The 18,302-nt window shown below is 50.2% G+C and overlaps 1 protein-coding gene across 3 annotated transcripts in view; it reads left to right on the forward strand.

Annotated features, from left to right (window-relative positions):
• The window catches only part of OVGP1 (oviductal glycoprotein 1), a 19,318-nt gene extending 1,349 nt beyond the window's left edge, over nt 1-17,969 (forward strand). The window contains exons 1-11 of one of the 3 annotated variants that reach the window (XM_085020895.1): nt 5,794-5,961; nt 6,539-6,568; nt 6,971-7,175; nt 8,173-8,229; nt 9,850-10,015; nt 10,504-10,628; nt 12,381-12,489; nt 12,582-12,767; nt 14,604-14,720; nt 15,749-15,884; nt 17,252-17,969. In XM_085020895.1, coding sequence (XP_084877021.1) covers nt 5,931-5,961; nt 6,539-6,568; nt 6,971-7,175; nt 8,173-8,229; nt 9,850-10,015; nt 10,504-10,628; nt 12,381-12,489; nt 12,582-12,767; nt 14,604-14,720; nt 15,749-15,884; nt 17,252-17,556 — 1,467 coding nt within the window. In that variant the 5' untranslated portion in view covers nt 5,794-5,930 and the 3' untranslated portion in view covers nt 17,557-17,969. 3 annotated transcript variants of the gene reach the window in all.
• The last annotated feature ends 333 nt before the right edge of the window (nt 17,970-18,302 follow it).

Here is an 18,302-nt window from a genome sequence, read left to right on the forward strand (position 1 = left end):
TGAGATATACGAACTCTGTATATTTTGACATTTAAACCCATGTCAGACTTGCAAATATCTCTCCCATTCAGTAGGTTATCTTTTGTGAAAGATAATTATTATTATTTTAATGTTATAGATAGACTGATAAAAATCAAGCTACATGATCCAAGACCATATGGTCTATCAGTCAGCGTCCTAAGGAAAACAGATGGTATACTCAAATTAAGATAATTCGAGGAGGGTTTATTTACAAAGAGACTAAAAGTTTTGGGCGTGGTATGGGGAACCACAGGGCTACTGCAGGAACGTAGGGCCAGAAACAGGGGAGCTGTTACAGGGAGAGGTTACCTGGAACTGGAAGATGAGATAGTCATGCAGAGCCATCTTCCTGGAGAGGAGCAGTGAGCCTTGATAGGGGGACGTAGTCATCCTGATGGGACGACTGCAGAGTAAACCCTGATCTCACTCTGCTCTCTCCCTCTACTCTTCTGTCAGGCAGGGCCCAGGAGCTATTGGATGTTGTCCAAGCAGACTAACTTCCAGGGGCAGAGAGCGGGGTGGGGGAAGGATGGGGAGGTAGAGGACAACTGGAAAGAGCTGTTACAGTCCTCCCTGTTTGCCCCCTGGTGTCCTCTCTTGTCCGTAATGCAGGTAAAATTTCATGTCCATAGCACAAGAGAGGCTCAGAGTTCCACCAGCTATTTATCGTCATGGGACAATGTCCATTCGTTCATACGTTCACCTTAAATGTAAGTGATTAGCCATCATTTGTGCCCTCCTATAAAGTAACAGGAGGGAAATGGGAAGATAAGACAAATAGTGCAAAATAGATCTGTTACAGTCCCTATTTCTATAAGTGGACACAAGGCCAGTTGCCGGTTTCTAAGCCAGAGGTGTGCTCCTTGGCTGTACTTTTTCTTAGCTCATTCATTCCAAAAGCAGACCACTTAATTCTTGCTTCTGGGGCTACAGTGATCAATCAATCTTGTATCTCCTCTAAAAGAGCTCACTTTGCAATCAATGAAACAGTTGTTTACTTTTTTTTTTTTTTTTTTTTTTTTTTGTCTTTTTAGGGCTGCACCTGGGACATATGGAGATTCCCAGGCTAGGGGTCGAATCGGAGCTGTAGCCGCCAGCCTACACCACAGCCGCAGCAATGCCAGATCCAAGCCATGTCTGTAATCTATGCCACAGCTCACAGCAACACCAGATCCTTAACCCACTGAGCGAGGCCAGGGATCAAATCTGTCTCCTCGTGGGTGCTAGTCAGATTTCTGCTGAGCCACTATGCAAACTCCCAGTTGTTTCCTTTTAACGTTTAGGTAGTAAGGGGTAAGTAGATACATGATCTCAGGTTTGTGATGAAATTGAAAGAACAAAAACAAGAATAGCATCAAAAGCAAATCTGCTCTAACTGGGGTTTATGACCCTTGGGAATATCAGTTATCAATTCTGGATAATTCTTCATCGTGGGGGCTCTCTTGTGCGCTGTAGGAGGTTTAGCAGCATCCCTGGCTTCTACTTACTAGGTACCGGTAGCACTGCTGCCTGCATTGTAACAACCAAAAATGTCCAGAGACATTGCCAACTGTCTGTGGGAGCAAATTATTGCTCATTTGAGAGGCACTGGCTTAAAAGGCGAAGAAAGAGGCCATCATATGGATGTGCAAGAACACATTTATCTGTCTCCAAATAATGGTCCGTTGGTCAGTGAGGACTTCCCTTTTGTTTTGTTTGTTTTCTTGCTGTTAAAAATAAGCCTCAATGAACATACTTTCTTTGCGCACTTGGGCAGACCTATCTGCACGGCAAACTTCTGAAAGTGGAGTCGCTGGGTCATCGGATGTACTTAGGATTGTGATGTCCTCAAAATGACTTCTAAGGAAATTTGAATAAATCCTACCACCTTGGCTACCTTGCTAAAATATTCTTTTTTGAATTACCTCAATTTTTTTTTTTTGTCTTTTTGCTATTTCTTTGGGCCGCTCCCACGGCATATGGAGGTTCCCAGGCTAGGGGTCAAATCGGAGCTGTAGCCATTGGCCTACACCAGAGCCACAGCAACGCGGGATCCGAGCCACGTCTGAAACCTACACCACAGCTCACAGCAACACCGGATTGTTAACCCACTGAGCAAGGGCAGGGACCGAACCCGCAACCTCATGGTTCCTAGTCGGATTCGTTAACCACTGCGCCAGGACGGGAACTCCTGAATTACCTCAATTTTTAAACTTAAAAAATATCCATGAAATCATGGACTCTTTAGATAATACATATTTTCTAATATACATTAAAATAAATGCATAAATATTAAAATTAAGACAAATCCTACTGCACAATCAAAAATCATCATTTGTATTAAATGTTGTGAAACCCTGCTCCAGTTTATCCCCTTTATTTTATTTTATTTGCTTTTTAGGGCCATACCTACAGCATATGTAGGTTCCCAGGCTAGGGGTTGAATCAGAGCTGCAGCTGCTGGCCTACACTACAGCCACAGCAATGCCAGATCCAAGCTGAGTCGAAGTCTATGCTGCAGCTCACAGCAATACCAGATCCTTAACCCATTGAGTGGACCAGGGATCAAACTCTCAAGGATACTAGTCGGGTTCATTACTGCTGAGCCACAACGGGAACTTCCGTGTAGTCAGCACTCTTTTGGTCTTATGTTATTCAAGCAGTTGCTTTTGTTCAAGTCAAAATTCACTCCCATAAGAATCATGAAAACTTTGTTCAAAATCTTCGTTAAACCCAAAGCCCTTCAAGTCTGTGATCTTGCCTTCATCAGTTGAGTGTTGTCACTTATGGGAGAGGTTGTGCTGCTGTGGGAATTTCTTCCGCAAGCCAACTAAATTCATTTGTACGTGTCTTTTCTCACTTCGTGAGAACAGGCTAAGCCCTCGGAGGAGTGTTTTCTAAGTATCCGGGTGGGTGTGTAAAAAAAAAAAAAAAAGCAGTGGTTGTCTTTTTGACAGCAAGAACTCAAGGAGGAGGATTGAGAGGGAACAGAGTGACACTGATTTTCCACATGACCCTCACTCCGCATTTTACTGTCCATCATCTGCTACACACAGGGTCATAGTTGTCAACTCTTTGGCACAATCATCCCAGAATGAGGAGGGGTTTACTTCTGGGCTTCCATTGTTGTATCTTGCCATTCTTCTCAGCATCATCAGTCACTTTGAAGGTAAGGAAGAGTTAGGTCTGAGATCCAGCCTTGCCCACCATGGCAGATTGGGAGCCCAGAACACTGACTGGGTGCAGAAGGAAGAGGTTCAGTTGGCAGGCAAATTTGGCTCTGTAATGGGTCCAGAATTAATCACTAGTGCCCTTGGCAGGAGTCTGGGTGGAAGGACAGAAACCTCGTGGGAAATCTCAGTGATGTTGAGGCAGGAGGTGGGTGAGGGGAAGCTCAGGAGCAGAGAGAGGCTGGCATTCATGCCAGTGAGGTCTTAAAAGACAGGCAGTAAGGCCCCTGGAGCCTGGCAAGAATGAGTGAGGACCCAGGCCCTGGGAACCAACTGTGGTACCTGCACTTTATAAACCAGGAAGAGAAATCAAAGCAGAGACCCGAAAACAAGAATCAGGGCCCACAGGCTAGGGATTGGGAAACGAGTAAGAGCTCGGTCACTAGAGTTAGAAACCACACCAGGGGTAATCGAACCCGTGGTGCATGTTGTTGCCAAACCCGATCCAGCATTGCTCTCTGGAGGCCTTAATCATCTCCTACTTCAGGTGACTGTTAACCCAAGGAATGGAAGGGGGCATTGAGCAAGCAGGTGGGACTGAGGGGGCTCCACTGATAGTGCAGAGCAGGAATTGTATCTCAAGGCAAAAAGCTCATGAGTTTCCCACTGCATTCATCTAAGAGGTGCAAGAGAGCAACATGGGTTCTCTAAGACAGAGATACACACTAGCCTGGGGGACGTGATCAATCTGTTCACTAAACGGGAAGCTCCATGAGCAGAAACTGTGTCTTGATCACCTGTATCTAGTGTGCCCATCAGGGCCTGGCCTCTGCTCAGTGGATACTCACTGATACGTAATGGAAGGTAGAGAGGGATGAGCAAATGGAGACACAGTCTGTTGGGAGTGATGTTCTGTTGGGCTTTTCCAAGTTTCAGTGAAATCCTCCAAAAACAGTGGCTCTATTTCCCTGCAAGGCAAAAACAAGTAGCTACTGGTCCATACCCCTGTCTGCTGTCTTCTAACCAAGCGGCTTCATGTTACTTTCTATGTATCACTGACCTTGAACTGTTATGCTTCCAGTAAAGTGGAGAGTGAGCTATTTTATTCGGTCCTGAGATGTTCTATACCATTTGTTGTTTTTAGATGTCAGAACAACCTGCTGGTACAAATTAAACTTCCCTGGTTTCTTCTTACTGAAAATGAAGTGAATTCAACCACTAGTCATTGTTATTTCCCAGTATCATTTATTATGTCGGCATCCGGTTGGTCCCTCAGTGTCATGTGGACTTAGTGAGCCGTATGAGACCCGAGAGGTTGGGCACGGTGGGTACACTGAGAACAGCTGATTTCTTGTCCCCCGTAATTGAAGTTCAGACCCTGAAATATGGGACCTACTCATGGTCTGAGAGCCTCTGTAGCAGAAAAGAAACCAGAGGATCATGAAAACATTGGCTTGTAGACCTATTTTGTTTATCCTTCATATTATTGTTGTATTTTTTTTTTCTTTTTGCTTTTTTTAGGGCCACACCTGCAGCATACGGAAGTTCCCAGGCTAGGGGTCATATCGGAGCTACAGCTGTCAGCCTCTGACACAGCCACAGCAACACAGGATCCAAGCTGCATCTGCAACCCACACCGCAGTTCACGGCAATGCCAGATTCTTAACCCACTGAGGGAGGCCAGGGATCGAACCGGCAGCCTCATGGATTTTAGTCGGGTTAGTTAACCGTCGAGCCACGAAGGGAACTCCCTGTTGTTGTGTTTTTAAATGTTAGCTCTCAGGTGTTCAGGATTGCATTCATTGTATTCTTTAGGTTTATGGCATCTCTCACGACAGTGTCACCACTGGCTCAAACACAGGTTTGAACAATGTACAACAATTCAGATATTTGTCTCCTCTTGTGGAAGTGAAGGATCCTCAAAAAACAGTGGCTCTATTTCCCTGCAAGGCAAAAACAAGTAGCTACTGGTCCATACCCCTGTCTGCTGTCTCCTGACCAAGCGGCTTCATGTTAGTTGTTGTGTATCACTGACCTTGAACTGTTATGCTTCCAGTAAAGTGGAGAGTGAGCTATTTTATTTGGTCCCCCTCACACTTTTACATCACCTGTCTGTCAGCCCTTGAGGTTGAGAACCACTACCATTCACCGAGCCCTTTTTACATGCAAAGCACTGAACTAATACATCTTCATACATTTTCTCTTTAATTCCTCTGAAACCCTATGAGGTAAGCACAAGTGTTATCTCTATTTTATAAGTGTGGAAGCTGAAGCTCAAAGAGCTAAGTAACTGTCCCAAGATTATAAAACGTCTAATTGGTGTCACTGAGATTCAGACTCTGGCCTGCCTGAGTCCAGAGCTGGGGCTTTTGACTTTACATGGCACTGCTTTCCTAACCATTAAGCTTCTAACAAGAGAATTACTGCTGCCCTTCCCTGTTTCTTCCTCATGCTCAGTCCCTGTGGGGCTGAGACCCAGGAAGAGGGGCTGAGCACCGTCCTGCCCGCTCTGTGGCCGTGGTGGCCTCCCACTCCGTGCCAGAGCCAGAGGGAGCTGTTGCTCTGCTGGATCCGAGCTCTGGCTCTCCTGGCTGGCAGACAGGAGGTGCTGGGGTCACTGTGACTCTGGGGCAGCCGCCCATTAATCAGTGTCCCTGGTTTTGTGTGTGTGTAGCTGGGCAGTCCCCGTGCTGTCCCAGGCTTGTACCTGGGGAAGCTCATATAAAGGGGCTCCTGCCCCAGTCTTGCAGTGCTCAGACCATGGCGATGGGGAAGCTGTTGCTGTGGGTCGGTGAGTGTGGTGGGTCCCAGCCCCCCAGTGTCACTGGGTCCAGTGGTATAAGGCTTCATAAACTTGTTATGTCTCTGGTGCCCAGAATCTCTGGGAACTCCGGGGCCTGGGTTAGTAGAGGTGGGGCAGGTCATGGTGACAGGCTGGGGGCCCAGGGAGGAATGATCAGAGCAGTGGTTTTCAACCCTGGTTGCACATTAAACACTTTAGCCCTGGCTTCGCCCTTCCATCAGAGTTTCTGCGGGGAGGATATCACTACCCTAAAATTTGCGGCTGGGCTTGAGAACCAGTAGCCTAGAGCTTTTGCTGGGGCTCCTAAAAGCCATGGTTGTCCCTGTGCAAAGCATGTGTGTGTATAGAGTTTATTAGAGTGGAAAGGAGCTTAGATAGATCTGGCTTCACTCGCCCAACGTGAAGAGGAGACAGGTGGAGGGGGTGTGTGTGTGTCCGTGCTGTGTCTACACACTTCTGGCCGCAGGCCCTGGTTGGTAGGTGCACCCAGAGCCGCAGGCTGTGCTGGGCTGTCACTCCGGGTGTGTGAGGGGATCTCCCTGTGCTTCCTTCTTTGTCTCTGCAGGGCTGGTTCTTGTGCTGAAACACCACAATGGTAAGGAACCGGTCATCCTCGCCAGAGCCAGGGAGTCTCCAGCTGAGAAGTGCTCCATGTGCAGTGTCCCCTGCAGCCCACTGGCCCGGGCTCCCATGTTGGGGAGCACTGATCTGAGGCAGTTCAGCAGAGGACTGTCCGTCACCTGCTCTTTGGGTCACTCTGGGCCACGATCCTGACTTGAGGATCCAGTCTGACCAGGGTTTCACAAGGCGAAATTCTTTCTACCCGCCCCGGGGGCCCCAGCTATGGGGGAGGGACAGGACTCCGCGTAGCTTGGCGGGGGCGGGGGAGGGCGTGTATGGGGGTTACAGTGGCCTGGCCTCTTGGGCTGTGACATGCTGCTCTGAGCCCCATCCTCACCTTGGTCTCTGCCAGCAAATGCCTGCTCTCCCCTGCCAGGTGCTGCCCACAAGCTGGTGTGTTATTTTGCCAACTGGGCATTCAGTCGGCCAGGCCCTGCTTCGATCCTGCCCCGGGACCTGGACCCCTTTCTCTGCACCCATCTGGTCTTCGCCTTTGCCTCAATGAACGACAGTCAGATTGTGGCCAAGGATGCCCGGGATGAGAGCATCTTCTACCCAGAGTTCAACCAGCTCAAGGAGAGGTGTGCTCACTATGGATATGTTTTTTTGTTGTTGCTTGTTTGGTTCTAGTTTTGTTTTTAACAGATGGAAGAGAATGAAGCCTTATCTTCTGTTAGTTGTCACCTTTACCCTGATTGCTGTGCCCCAGCCTCCCGAGCAGGGGGGCTCAGAGTGTCCCTGCCTTGAGAGGTCCCAGTGATAAGCAGTCTGAGCTCCTCCTGCCTCCTCACCCTTGGGCTCGCTGTCGCCCCTGCTTGGAACGCCCTCCCCTCTCTTCTCTCTGGTGTCACCCAAGTCACCCCTCCAGCCCAGTGGTGACGAGTCATGTTTGCATGCTGCTCTGGTGCTTCAGAGGGGGGCACACATCACGGATGCTCCTCAAATGCGAGTGTTTCTGTTACCATTTGTCACCTGCATCCCCTGAGCTGTGAGTCCCTCGGGGAAGGGACAGAGCGCCCTCCGTAGGCCAGCACCTGGTCAGCACAGTGCTGAGCTCAGTAAGAGCTGCTGGATGCCCCTCTGCCCCTCACTCCTGGGGTCCCTCCTGTCCAAGGGGCATCTGTCACTGCATGGATGGCTGTGGAAGGGTGGGGAGATCCACGTCCCCAGATGACAAGCCCTGGTGAGGAGAGCAGGGAGCTTGTGCATCTGGTCACTGCTGTATCTCAAGCACCCACACCAGTCGGGAGCACAGAGGAGTTGCTCAATAAATGTTTGTTGACTGAGAAAGTGAGAGAGAAAACGTTTCAGGCTGCTTTTTCTTTTCCTTTTTTGTGGGCGCATTGTAAGGATGGGGGAGTTTGCTGATGGTCTGGGGTCCCTGGGTTGTGATGACCGTGTGGGCTGGTTGTTGGCCCTCTTTTCCTTCCTCCCCTTCCTGGGCATGGCTCTGCTCCTTTCTCCCTCAGGCTCTTCCCTTGGTTCCTCCACCTGCCTCCCCTTTTACTCCCCCTCCTACCAGGCTCCACTTGTCCCTGGTCCCCAAATGAGTGATTCTGACTCTGTCCTGCGTCACAGGAACGGGAAGCTGAAAACACTGCTATCCATCGGAGGGTGGAACTTTGGCACATCCAGGTGAGCCGGCGCTGTCACCACCTCTCACTGGGGTGGGGGTGATGTGATGGGAGGGGGAACAGGCCAGAGGCGAGGGCGAGGATGGGGGTGGGGGAGCCAGCGGGGCGCAGGGAGACCACTCCCTCCAAGTCCTGACCCCCCCTGGAGCCCACGGCCCCCGACCTCTCCTCCCTGGTGAGCGAGGGGAGGCAGCGCACGTCTAGCAGGGGGTGAAAGAAGGGCTTGGGAGATGAGGAACAAAGTGGGGCGCTCACAGGAGTTCCCTCAACCCTTCCTAAAAGGCGGGGGTTTATCTGAGAGAGGGGAGGAGACTTGTTTGGGACAAGAATAAACCCCACACCGCAAAGGGCCTGGGTTTCCTTGCTTTATAAACGGAGCCCGCGGTGTCAGCTGCAGAGGATGGGATGAAAGAGGTAAGCGATGCTGAGCGGAGCGCCCCAGCGCAGAGCACGCGGCCGGGTACCTGGGGCTCCCCTCCGTTTTACATGCTCTGCCAGGCACCAGGAGGTGACACACGGCCTTCACGCCGCTGAAGAAACGTCTCCCCCATTTCATGGCTGAGGCCCAGGCTAGAGCCGTGCTCCCTTCTGGCCTCAGAGGAGGGAGCCGCAGGACAGGGATGCCTGGAGTCCCGGAGGTGTGAGGAGGAGCCCATCCCAGGATCTGGGAGCAATGCGGGGGTGTGGGGCGCTGGGGGCAGGCTGGCTCTACCTGACCCCAGGCCTCACCCCCCACTTCTACCACTGGATCATTCGCTGCGTCCAGACCCGGCCATGGGCTTTAAGGCGTTATCAGAAATACTCACGAGAGGCTGACAAAGAGATTGTTTGTTTTGAAATTTGTAGACAAAATGCAAAAGGGAGAGGTTAGGAACTTGCCATGACTCCCCCGGTGTTCCCCAGAGATCACCACTCTAGGAGGTGGCAGCTGGATAATGGCCTCAGTTCTGCCTAAGTCTGCATCTAGTTAATTTTCTAATCATTACACGCAAGACTAGCCCTGGATTGTTTAAAATTCAACTCCAGTAAGTTAGAAGCTTTGCAATTGTGTCTTCTGTATGGAAGAGAAAACACTAGAAAGCCTAGAAAACAAACAGCCAATGAACAAAAGAGCAGGGTCGGGAACCCTCAGTTGATCACTGGCCTCTTTGCCAAGGTAGGAGCCTACTGGATGAGGGATCTTTCTGGAAAGGCTGGCCCTCGGCTCGTGTTCCTTCCCCTCCATCCAGGTAGGCAAGAAAAGTCAGTGCCAAGACAGGGTGCCAAGACTGAGCAGTTACCCATGAGGAGACAGCAGCGGGACAGTGGCTGGCTGGTGGCAGAGTATGTTTCCAGAGGCAAGGCTGCCCGAACCCTGTCTCTCCACCCAGGCTGTGTGCCAGTTTCCATGGGGCAGGGGCTGGCGGTTGTTTGTGAATCCATTTTTTTTTTCCCCCCTTGAAATCTCAGTCTTAAAATCCCACTGCAGAGAGGGGCATTTAGGCTGGGTTGAAGGTTTCAAAGGCCTGCCTTCGGATCCCCAGTCCTATCCTCTGTGCCCTCCACAGTGGACCAAGGGGCCTCGTGGGAGGCCCTGGCTCTGCAAGAGGCATTCCTGGGCTCACCTCTGGCCTCCCTGCAGGTTCACCACGATGCTGTCCACCTTCACCAACCGGGAAAAGTTCATCAGGTCTGCCATAGGCCTCCTGAGGACACATGGCTTCGACGGGCTGGACCTCTTCTTCTTGTACCCTGGACTCAGAGGCAGCCCCAGGCGTGACCGCTGGAACTTTCTCTTCTTACTTGAAGTAAGGCCAGCCTGGCAGCTCCTGAATCCAGACATGATCCTACCATATCTGGGCCTGTGGCCGAGGAGGGGCCTAAGGCCCAGGGCGAGGGCAGGAGAGCAGTAACAGAAGGGCCTCTACTGCCATCCGCCTGCAGGTTTGGACGTGAAACTGCTGAGCAGGCTCCCTGGGGTGGCTCTTTTTTGCTGTCACGTTGGGGTCTTGCTTCAGCCCTCCAGCCTGAGCAATGCATCTCTGTGCAGCGCTCTGGGCTCCCTTGGGTGAGTGGTCTGAGCCCTGTGCTCTGAGCCGGCCTGCCAGCTGTCTATGCAGTGACTTAGCACGTTGGCTCACGCCTACCTTTCTCACCAGCCTGTGGGCAGGACCTGTGTCTGACTCTCCTGGCTCAGGGGCTCCTTAAATCTCCTTAAATAAAGGTTTTCTGAACGATTCTTTCTTTTCCCAACTCTGTTTTGTCTGGATGTCTGTGTCTGCCTCTCTCTCCGCAGGAGCTCCTGCTTGCCTTCAGGAGGGAGGCACAGCTCACCATGCGTCCGAGGCTGCTGCTCTCTGCTGCTGTCTCTGCGGATCCGCATGTCATCCAAAAAGCCTATGATGTGCGCCTTCTGGGAAGGTGAGTGGCGGCTGCCTTGGTGCCGTAAACGTTGGTAGAAAGGAGGCGTGTCAAGCTCGGAGCCAGAGGTGCCCAAGCAACGCCCTGAGCTTTCTGAGGTCGCCCCCTGCGGAAGTGCAGGTTTGGGAGCTGGGCTGATCAGGTGGGGACAAGGCTTATCCCATTATACAGGCTTTCTTTAGAAGCCCAGAGGGAGGTGATGTAGCTGCAAGTGGCCCCACAGCAGCCTCTTGGGTAGAGATCTGAACAGCCTGTTGCTGGGTCTCCAGGAGAGAATCCATGGGCTTGCCCTCTGCCATCCCAGAGTTCCCTGTAGACACACCCTGGGTGCTGGATGGCTGGCATCAGAGAGCAGATGAATAACCAACTACTGCCATGGAAACAACAGTAGGAAGGCCCAGCCATGCTCAGTTTTCAGGGCACAGATCTTCATGCAAATGTTACAGAGCCAAAGAGAGCACAAACTCTGTCTGGACATGCCAGCTCTAGACTCATTTTCTCAAAAGTCAAGAATCAAGTATTTACAGATGGGAAAACTGGGGCAGATGCAGAGCACAAGAGGTGATGGGGTGTTTCACTGAGGGGATTACACTCAGGGGTGGTTTCAATGCGGCAGGAACGGTGAGAGACCCAGTTGGGCAGAGTTTGCCAGTGTTGCCTTATAACCAGGCAGGGTTGAGTGAATCCACCTTCCCAGAGCTGGTCACCTTAGACAAATTAGACAGCTGTCTGAGTTTCAGTTTCTTCTTCTTCTTCTTCTTCTTTTTTTTTTTTTTTGTTGTCTTTTTAGGGCTGCACCTGCGGGATATGGAAGTTCCCAGGCTAGGGGTCGAATCGGAGCTGTAGCTGCCAGCCTACACCACAGCCACAGCAACTCAGGATCCAAGCTGCGTCTATGACCTACACCACAGCTCACGGCAATGCCGGATCCTTAACCCACTGAGCAAGGCCAGGGATCAAACCCACATCCTCATGGATGCTAGTCAGATTCATTTCCACTGAGCCATGACGGTAACTCCAATTTCTTCATTTTTAAAATGCAGACAATGATGGTACTTAGTCCAGATAATCTGTGTAAACCTCTACACCTATAAGCTGGTAAGACTCGGTCACACTTTATCATTAGGAAAGCTTTCTGGAGTTCCTGCTGTAGCTCAGCCAGTTAAAGACCCGACATAGTGTCCCTGAGGATTTGGGTTTGATCCCTGGCTGCATTCAGTGGGTTAAGGATCCAGTGTTGCCATGAGCTGTGGCATAGGTGGCGCAGATGCAGCTAGGATGGCATTGCTGTGGCCGTGGTGTAGGCCAGTAGCTGCGGCTTGATTCAACCCCTAGCCTGGAAATTTCCATATGCTGTGGGTGCTATAAAAAGAAAAAAAAAAAAAAAAAAAAAAAAAGGAAAGCTTTCTGGAAGATGAGTTTCCATGGTTCCTCAATCTCCCTTACGCTGTAGGTCAGAGCGCCCTTATGCCTGGCGGTTTATGCAGGCCTCTGCTGCACTTGGATCTGGCCTGAGTGCATTTATTTTCTGCTCTGTACTGCCCCTCCCTGGGGATCCTAAGGCACCGCTGTCTCTAACCAGCTGTGCGTCCTGCTCCCACATGGAGGCACTGCTCGGGCATTCCCTCAGGCAGAAATGGCCAAGGAGTTCGTTGCTCAGTGAGCAGCTAGTTGGCTAGTTAGTGCTGGGCTGATCTGACTTGCAGATCTAGCTAGCACAGTCATCATATGTCCTCTTCCTGCACCCTGCAGACTCCTGGATTTCATCAATGTCTTGTCTTATGACTTACATGGAAGCTGGGAGAAGGTCACGGGACACAACAGCCCCCTATTCTCTCTGTCTGATGACCCCAAATCTTCGGTAAGAAAAGGAAAGTTCTCAGACAGCCCAGAAATCTGCCCGGGTCAGACCGTTGGCTCCTGGTAACAAGAAGGGTTTGTTCCCACCTGCAGGCGTACACCATGAATTACTGGCGAAAGCTTGGGGCGCCCCCGGAGAAGCTCCTTATGGGTTTTCCCACATATGGACGGACTTTTCGCCTCCTCAAAGCCTCTAAGAATGAGCTGGGGGCAGAAGCTGTGGGACCAGCATCCCCAGGGAAGTACACCAAGCAAGCTGGCTTCCTGGCTTATTATGAGGTGACAGGAATGGGACCTCTGTCTATTAGGCCTTCCTCACCCTAGCCCGGGCCAGAGCAAGGACCAGGGCCAAAGGCGAGGACGAGGGACAGGAGGTGGTTTGCTGAGCCGAGGGAGGTCCACTCTCTGGGGTAGGCTCTTTTTCTTCAGGGGAAGTTATTTCAGTCCTTTGTAAGGGATGAGGGGCTGGGTGGAGTCTGAATGGAGGGGGATAGATATTTCAACCCCTGGAGAATATTAAATGATATTTAAGTCAATCCTGACTTACTATACAGCCTAAATAAACATAATTATTATTTGCAATATATGTAACTTTAAACTTTTGTAAAAGTAAAAGGATAGGATAACCTCCTCTCACTCTCCTTGGCTCCCGCTTAGCCTTCACCCAGCTTCAGTTGTTGACTGCTCATGGCCATGCTGGTTTCTTCTCTGCTCCTGGACTAACTCCCTCTGATACTAGATTATTATTATTATTATTATTTTATTTTGAAGCAATTCCAAAACATCCTCCATCCCAGATTCTTCCTCCTCTACACCAGTTCCACCCCCTTAATTCCCATCTCAGCAAAGCTTGGTATTGGGTGAGGAAAGGCTTGGAGCCACAGGAACGTGAAACAGAAGGGAAAACAGTAAGAGGCACCGCGTGTGTGGCTGTGGGACCTGGAAGGGTCTTATGGAGCAGGTGGATTTTGAGCAGAACTCGGAAGCACAGGTCGAATCCTGCTGGCCAGGAATGACAAGCTGGGAAGGACCTCCCAGGTAGTGGAGAGCAGGTCCACCGACACCAGGTGTGTAGGGGCGCAGAGGGACAGCCTTTGTAGTCGTGGAGGTGGCCGTGTCTCTCCAGTCTCTGCCCTGCGCTGGATCCTGGAGCTGTTTTCCTGCTAATCCGATGAAGGGTGGTTAGGAGTGATGACAAAGCTGAAGTAATGGTTTGCTTTTTTTTTTTTTTTTGCTGTTTGTTTGTTTTTTTTTTTTTTTTTTTTTTAGCCCCACCTTTGGCATAGGGAGGTTTTAGGGTCAGGGATCCAACTTGTGCCATAGTGGCGACTCAAGCCACTGCAGTGACAAGGCTGGCTCCTTAACCTGCTGTGCCACAAGGGAACTCTGAAATAGTGTTCCTGAAGGACACTGTGGGTCAAAGAGATTTTGAAAGACTGAGCCTTTAACAAACCAACCAACCAACCAACCAACCAAAACAAAACCAAAAAAACACCCCAACTTACATGTTAACTTCTGCAGCCCAACATGAACTCATCTCTGTCTTGGCAGCATGTGGTCTCCAGCACAGTGCTGGGCGCACAGTGCTGGGCACCCAGTCTACACTCAGCGCATCCTTGATTGTAAGAATCTGATTCTCCCTGCCTTCCAGACTTTCAAAATTTATTATGGATTCAAAAGTTAGTTTGGTAACAACCTAGGTGGTGTGGTTTACGTTGGTTTTAATGAACAGAGGAGAGACTTGTTCATGTAAACACTTTGAAAAAAGATGCAGGCTTAGTCCAAGGTCAGATTTGTTACTTTAGTATTTGGTATTGACATTATGTAACAAACGCTGGTTTCTTTCTTAAAGGTGTCTCCTCACTCCTTGGTCCCCTCCCTGTTTATGCATCAGGGACATTAGAGGCAGGAGTGTGCAATAGTAGGAACTTATCCAATCTAGAGATGGGGGCCTTTGTGAGTGCCTTTCCACCCCCTCTCTGGTCTCCCTTCTTCTCACTCCCCGGTGAGGGATTCTTGGATTTTTTACCCCTGGACCAGGAACAGTGGTGCTTCTGCTGGTGCTTCTCTCCATGGCACGTGCAGAACCCTCCTCTGTTCTGATCCACCTGGCAGGTTTGCTCCTTTGTCCAGAGAGCGAAGAAGCGCTGGATTGATCATCAGTATGTGCCATACGCCTACCGGGGGAAGGAGTGGGTCGGCTATGATGATGACATCAGCTTCAGTTACAAGGTGAGACCTGGGTCCTGTCTTGTTCCAGCATAGGGTTTCCTTCTGGATTATGGGCTCTGTACAAATGTGTGTGTGCGCGTGCGTGTGTGTGTGTGTGTGTGTTGGGTGGAGGGTGCAACGGGGAGGATGACCACATCAGGTGAGTGTCAGGCAGATCTGAATAACTGGAGTTTCCCAGTCCCATCTGGCCCAACCCTCTTATTTTGAAGGCAAGGAATCTTGGTTTTGAGAGGAGAAGCATCTTTTCTCAGTACACAGATTTTTGGCAACAGTCTCTTCTTTTCTGTTTGTATCTGTTCAGTTCCAACCAGGTAAATACCCATGTGAGGTCGATCATGCTAAGTAGGCCATGAATATCACTGCTGTGTGGCGGGAGTGTGGAAGTCAGGGAGGGCTTCCTGAGGGAGGTGAGCAGCGGGAGGAGATGATGACATGCGGAAAGGCTCAGTGTGTACAGAAAACGCATTCAAAGCCTGTTCAAGAAGAATTTAGGATAAGACAAGTATTTTGGGCAAAGTGTGAGAGAGGGCGGTAAAATGCAGGTGAGTTTATGGAGGGACTTGAAGGCCGGTGAAGGTGTTTGGCTTTATCCCGTGTGCATTTTCAGGCAAAATCAGGTTTCTGAACAAGTCTGTGACCTATGAGTTTGAAGCCTTTAGGCTCTGATTGTGACCAGCTACTCTCCCCAGTTTAGCAGGCACCTATGAAGGTGAATCTGGCAGGTTTTTACAGTAAATTAGAACAGAATGACTTGTTCTAGTGGTTCCCTACCTGCCTTCTCTTGGAATCACCTAAGAGACTTGATAAATGTAGACATTCTTAGTTCCATCCCCAGGTAACAGACATATTAGGGTTTCTGTAACTCTTTTAAGATGCCATAGCTAATAAGCAGTCGAGGCTCGATTCAAATCCAGGCTGTATTCCTAACTGTCCTGCCATATTGCCTTCTGAGAGTCCATCCGATTTTACCACTGTACCCAGTCTGGAGGATGCCCAGGACAGCACTTTGACTGACTCCTGCTTTGCAGGCGTTTTTCATAAAGAAGGAGCATTTTGGGGGAGCCATGGTGTGGACTTTGGACCTGGATGATGTCAGGGGCACTTTCTGTGGCACTGGCCCTTTCCCCCTTGTCTACATGCTGAATGATCTCTTGCTCAAGGCTGGTGAGTAGCTCTGACCTGGAAGCTGGGGCTGGAAGTTGCATCACCAGACACTGGCTGGGTCCCTTCTGTTAGATCTAAAGGCTTTGGTGAGGGAACATGACACTGAAGGAAGAGGATGCGCTTTGAGGCCAGACCGGCCTGCTTTCTAATCTTGGTTTGGACGCATGCTCCACTAGATTTCTCTGAGCTTTGTTTTCCCATCTAAGAAATGGGGATAATCCTTATACTTACCATGTTATTATGCAAACAAAATGAGTTATGGAATAAAAATATGCTGGCTCAATATATGTTAGTTTATTTCTCTGTTTCTTTTTCCTGCTTTCATGGGACAAGAGCCAGAAAAGGAAATTAGTTTTCTTTTCTTTTTTCTTTTTTTCTGTCTTTTTAGGGCTGCACCTGTGGCATATGGATGTTTCCAGGCTAGGGGGCAAATAGGAGCTACAGCTGCTGGTCTACACCACAGCCACAGCAACGTAGGATCCAAGCCACATCTGCAACCTACACCACAGCTCACAGCAATGCTGGATCCTTAACCCACTGGGCCAGGCCAGGGATCAAACCTGCATCCTCATGGATCCTAGCCAGATGGGTTTCCACTGCGCCGTGACAGGAACTCCTAGTTTTCTTTTCAATATGTCTTTGATAGCAGAGACTGCCCTGGCAGTTAGGAGATGGAATCCAGCATGCCAGAGTTAAAATATTCTTGGAGATGATTGACAATCTTCATTGTGCGAGAAAACTAGGGCTCGGAAAGACAATACAGCTGGTCAGAGGTGGAAAGGGGACTCCAACGCAGTTCTTTACAACATGCCCTAGAGCAGCCTCCTTGCCCTCAGCCTTGTTCCTGGCACCCCCCACAATGGGGGACACAAAGGGTTCTCCTCGAGGATTCACCAAGTAAGGAACGGGCCTTGGGGGCAAGGTCTTGCTGAAGATGCAAAGGTCCAAGTGAAGGTGGGGCCTGGAGGACCAGCAGACTTCTCCTCGCGGTCACTCAGCTGACGTGCAGAGGAGTCACTGAGGGCCTGTGGGTGCCTGGGATCATGTTACTATGATGAGGTGAGGGAGCAGGGCTGCTCTGTGGTGGGGTTTTACATATGTCCTCACGTGGGTGCATAGGGAAACCCTCCAATTCTGCTTTGGGAGCAGGCACTTCAGCCCTGGAGCGGGTCTAGTCCTCCAGGAAGTGATAGGATGGGAAGGAAGAGGTGGGAATCTTATCCTTTTCTCCTGATTTTCTCTAGAGGTTAGCTCAACTCCTTCACCGGGATTTGGGCTCTCAACCACTGTGAATTCTTCAAGAACTTGCCCTGAAAGCCTGGCTGTGACCAAGGATTTGACCACTGATTTGGGGATTTTGCCCCTAGGAGGAGAGGCTGTGGCCACTGAGACCCATGGGAGGTCTGACAATATGACCGTGACCCCTGGAGGTGGGCTTGTGGCCCCTACAAGGCCAACGCTGTCCTTTGGGAAGCTCACTGTCGCTCCAGAAGGGAAGACTGAGAGCCCTGGAGAGAAGGCCATGACCCCTGTGGGCCATCCGTCTGTGACCCCTGGTGACATGTCTGTGCCTCCTGTGCCTATTCAGACTGGGGACAGGATCACGCCCCCAAGACGCCAGGCTGTAGCCCCTGAGAAGATGACTCTCCCCTCTGGGAAGAGGTCAGACTGAGTCTAAGAGGAGAATTTGACCTCTGAGGTCGACACTGACGCCCTGGTGAGTTACTTCATCGTCAGACAGAAGCTGAAAACTAGACGCTGCCCTCTGGTCCTGTCATCTCCCCCAGACACAGTCCTCTTGCTTTTGACACCTCTTTGTTCCTGTTAATGGAATCATCCCTCTGACGACTTGATAACCCTTCCAATGAGTCCCCTAAACAGTGAAAACGCAGAGAAGTCTACTGTGCATCCCGGATCCTGAGCTCCGTGGGTGGCAGAAGCTGGGGAAAGTCCTGGTCTTTTCTTCTGGCTTCCCTGACAGAAGCTGCCTCTGCCCAGCCCTTCATAAATCTTTCTTGGGCAAAGCAGGCCCCAGGCCACTGTGAGTTAATCTCTTTTCTGTTGAATAAACTGGAAGCACAACAATTCATCTGAGTTCTATGAGGTTCTTTTCTTGAAATGAACTGTGGGAGCCAATTGTCAGCTTCTCCCTCTCAAGGTCACTTTCCCCTCCCACTATTTTTGGAAAGAGAGGGTTTGTGTCTGTGTCTTATCTGCGTGCTTCTCTTAGTCCTCCTCCAGAAACACCAATTCCCACATACAACACACTGCAGTCCACATACAGAGGATTTTCCTGGGCCTGGTTGACCCTCACAAGTCAATAAGGACACAGGACCAATCTCTAGCCCTCCCCTTCTAGGAAACAATGATACTAGTGGATGTCAGATTTATCACCAAGGTTACCTTTCTTTTAGAAGT

The sequence above is a fragment of the Sus scrofa genome, chromosome 4 (assembly GCF_054392235.1).
Source record: "Sus scrofa isolate SSC_HxYL_T2T_F1_AM1 chromosome 4, Sscrofa_HxYL_maternal_Yorkshire_Landrace_v2.0, whole genome shotgun sequence".
Lineage (NCBI taxonomy): Eukaryota > Metazoa > Chordata > Mammalia > Artiodactyla > Suidae > Sus > Sus scrofa.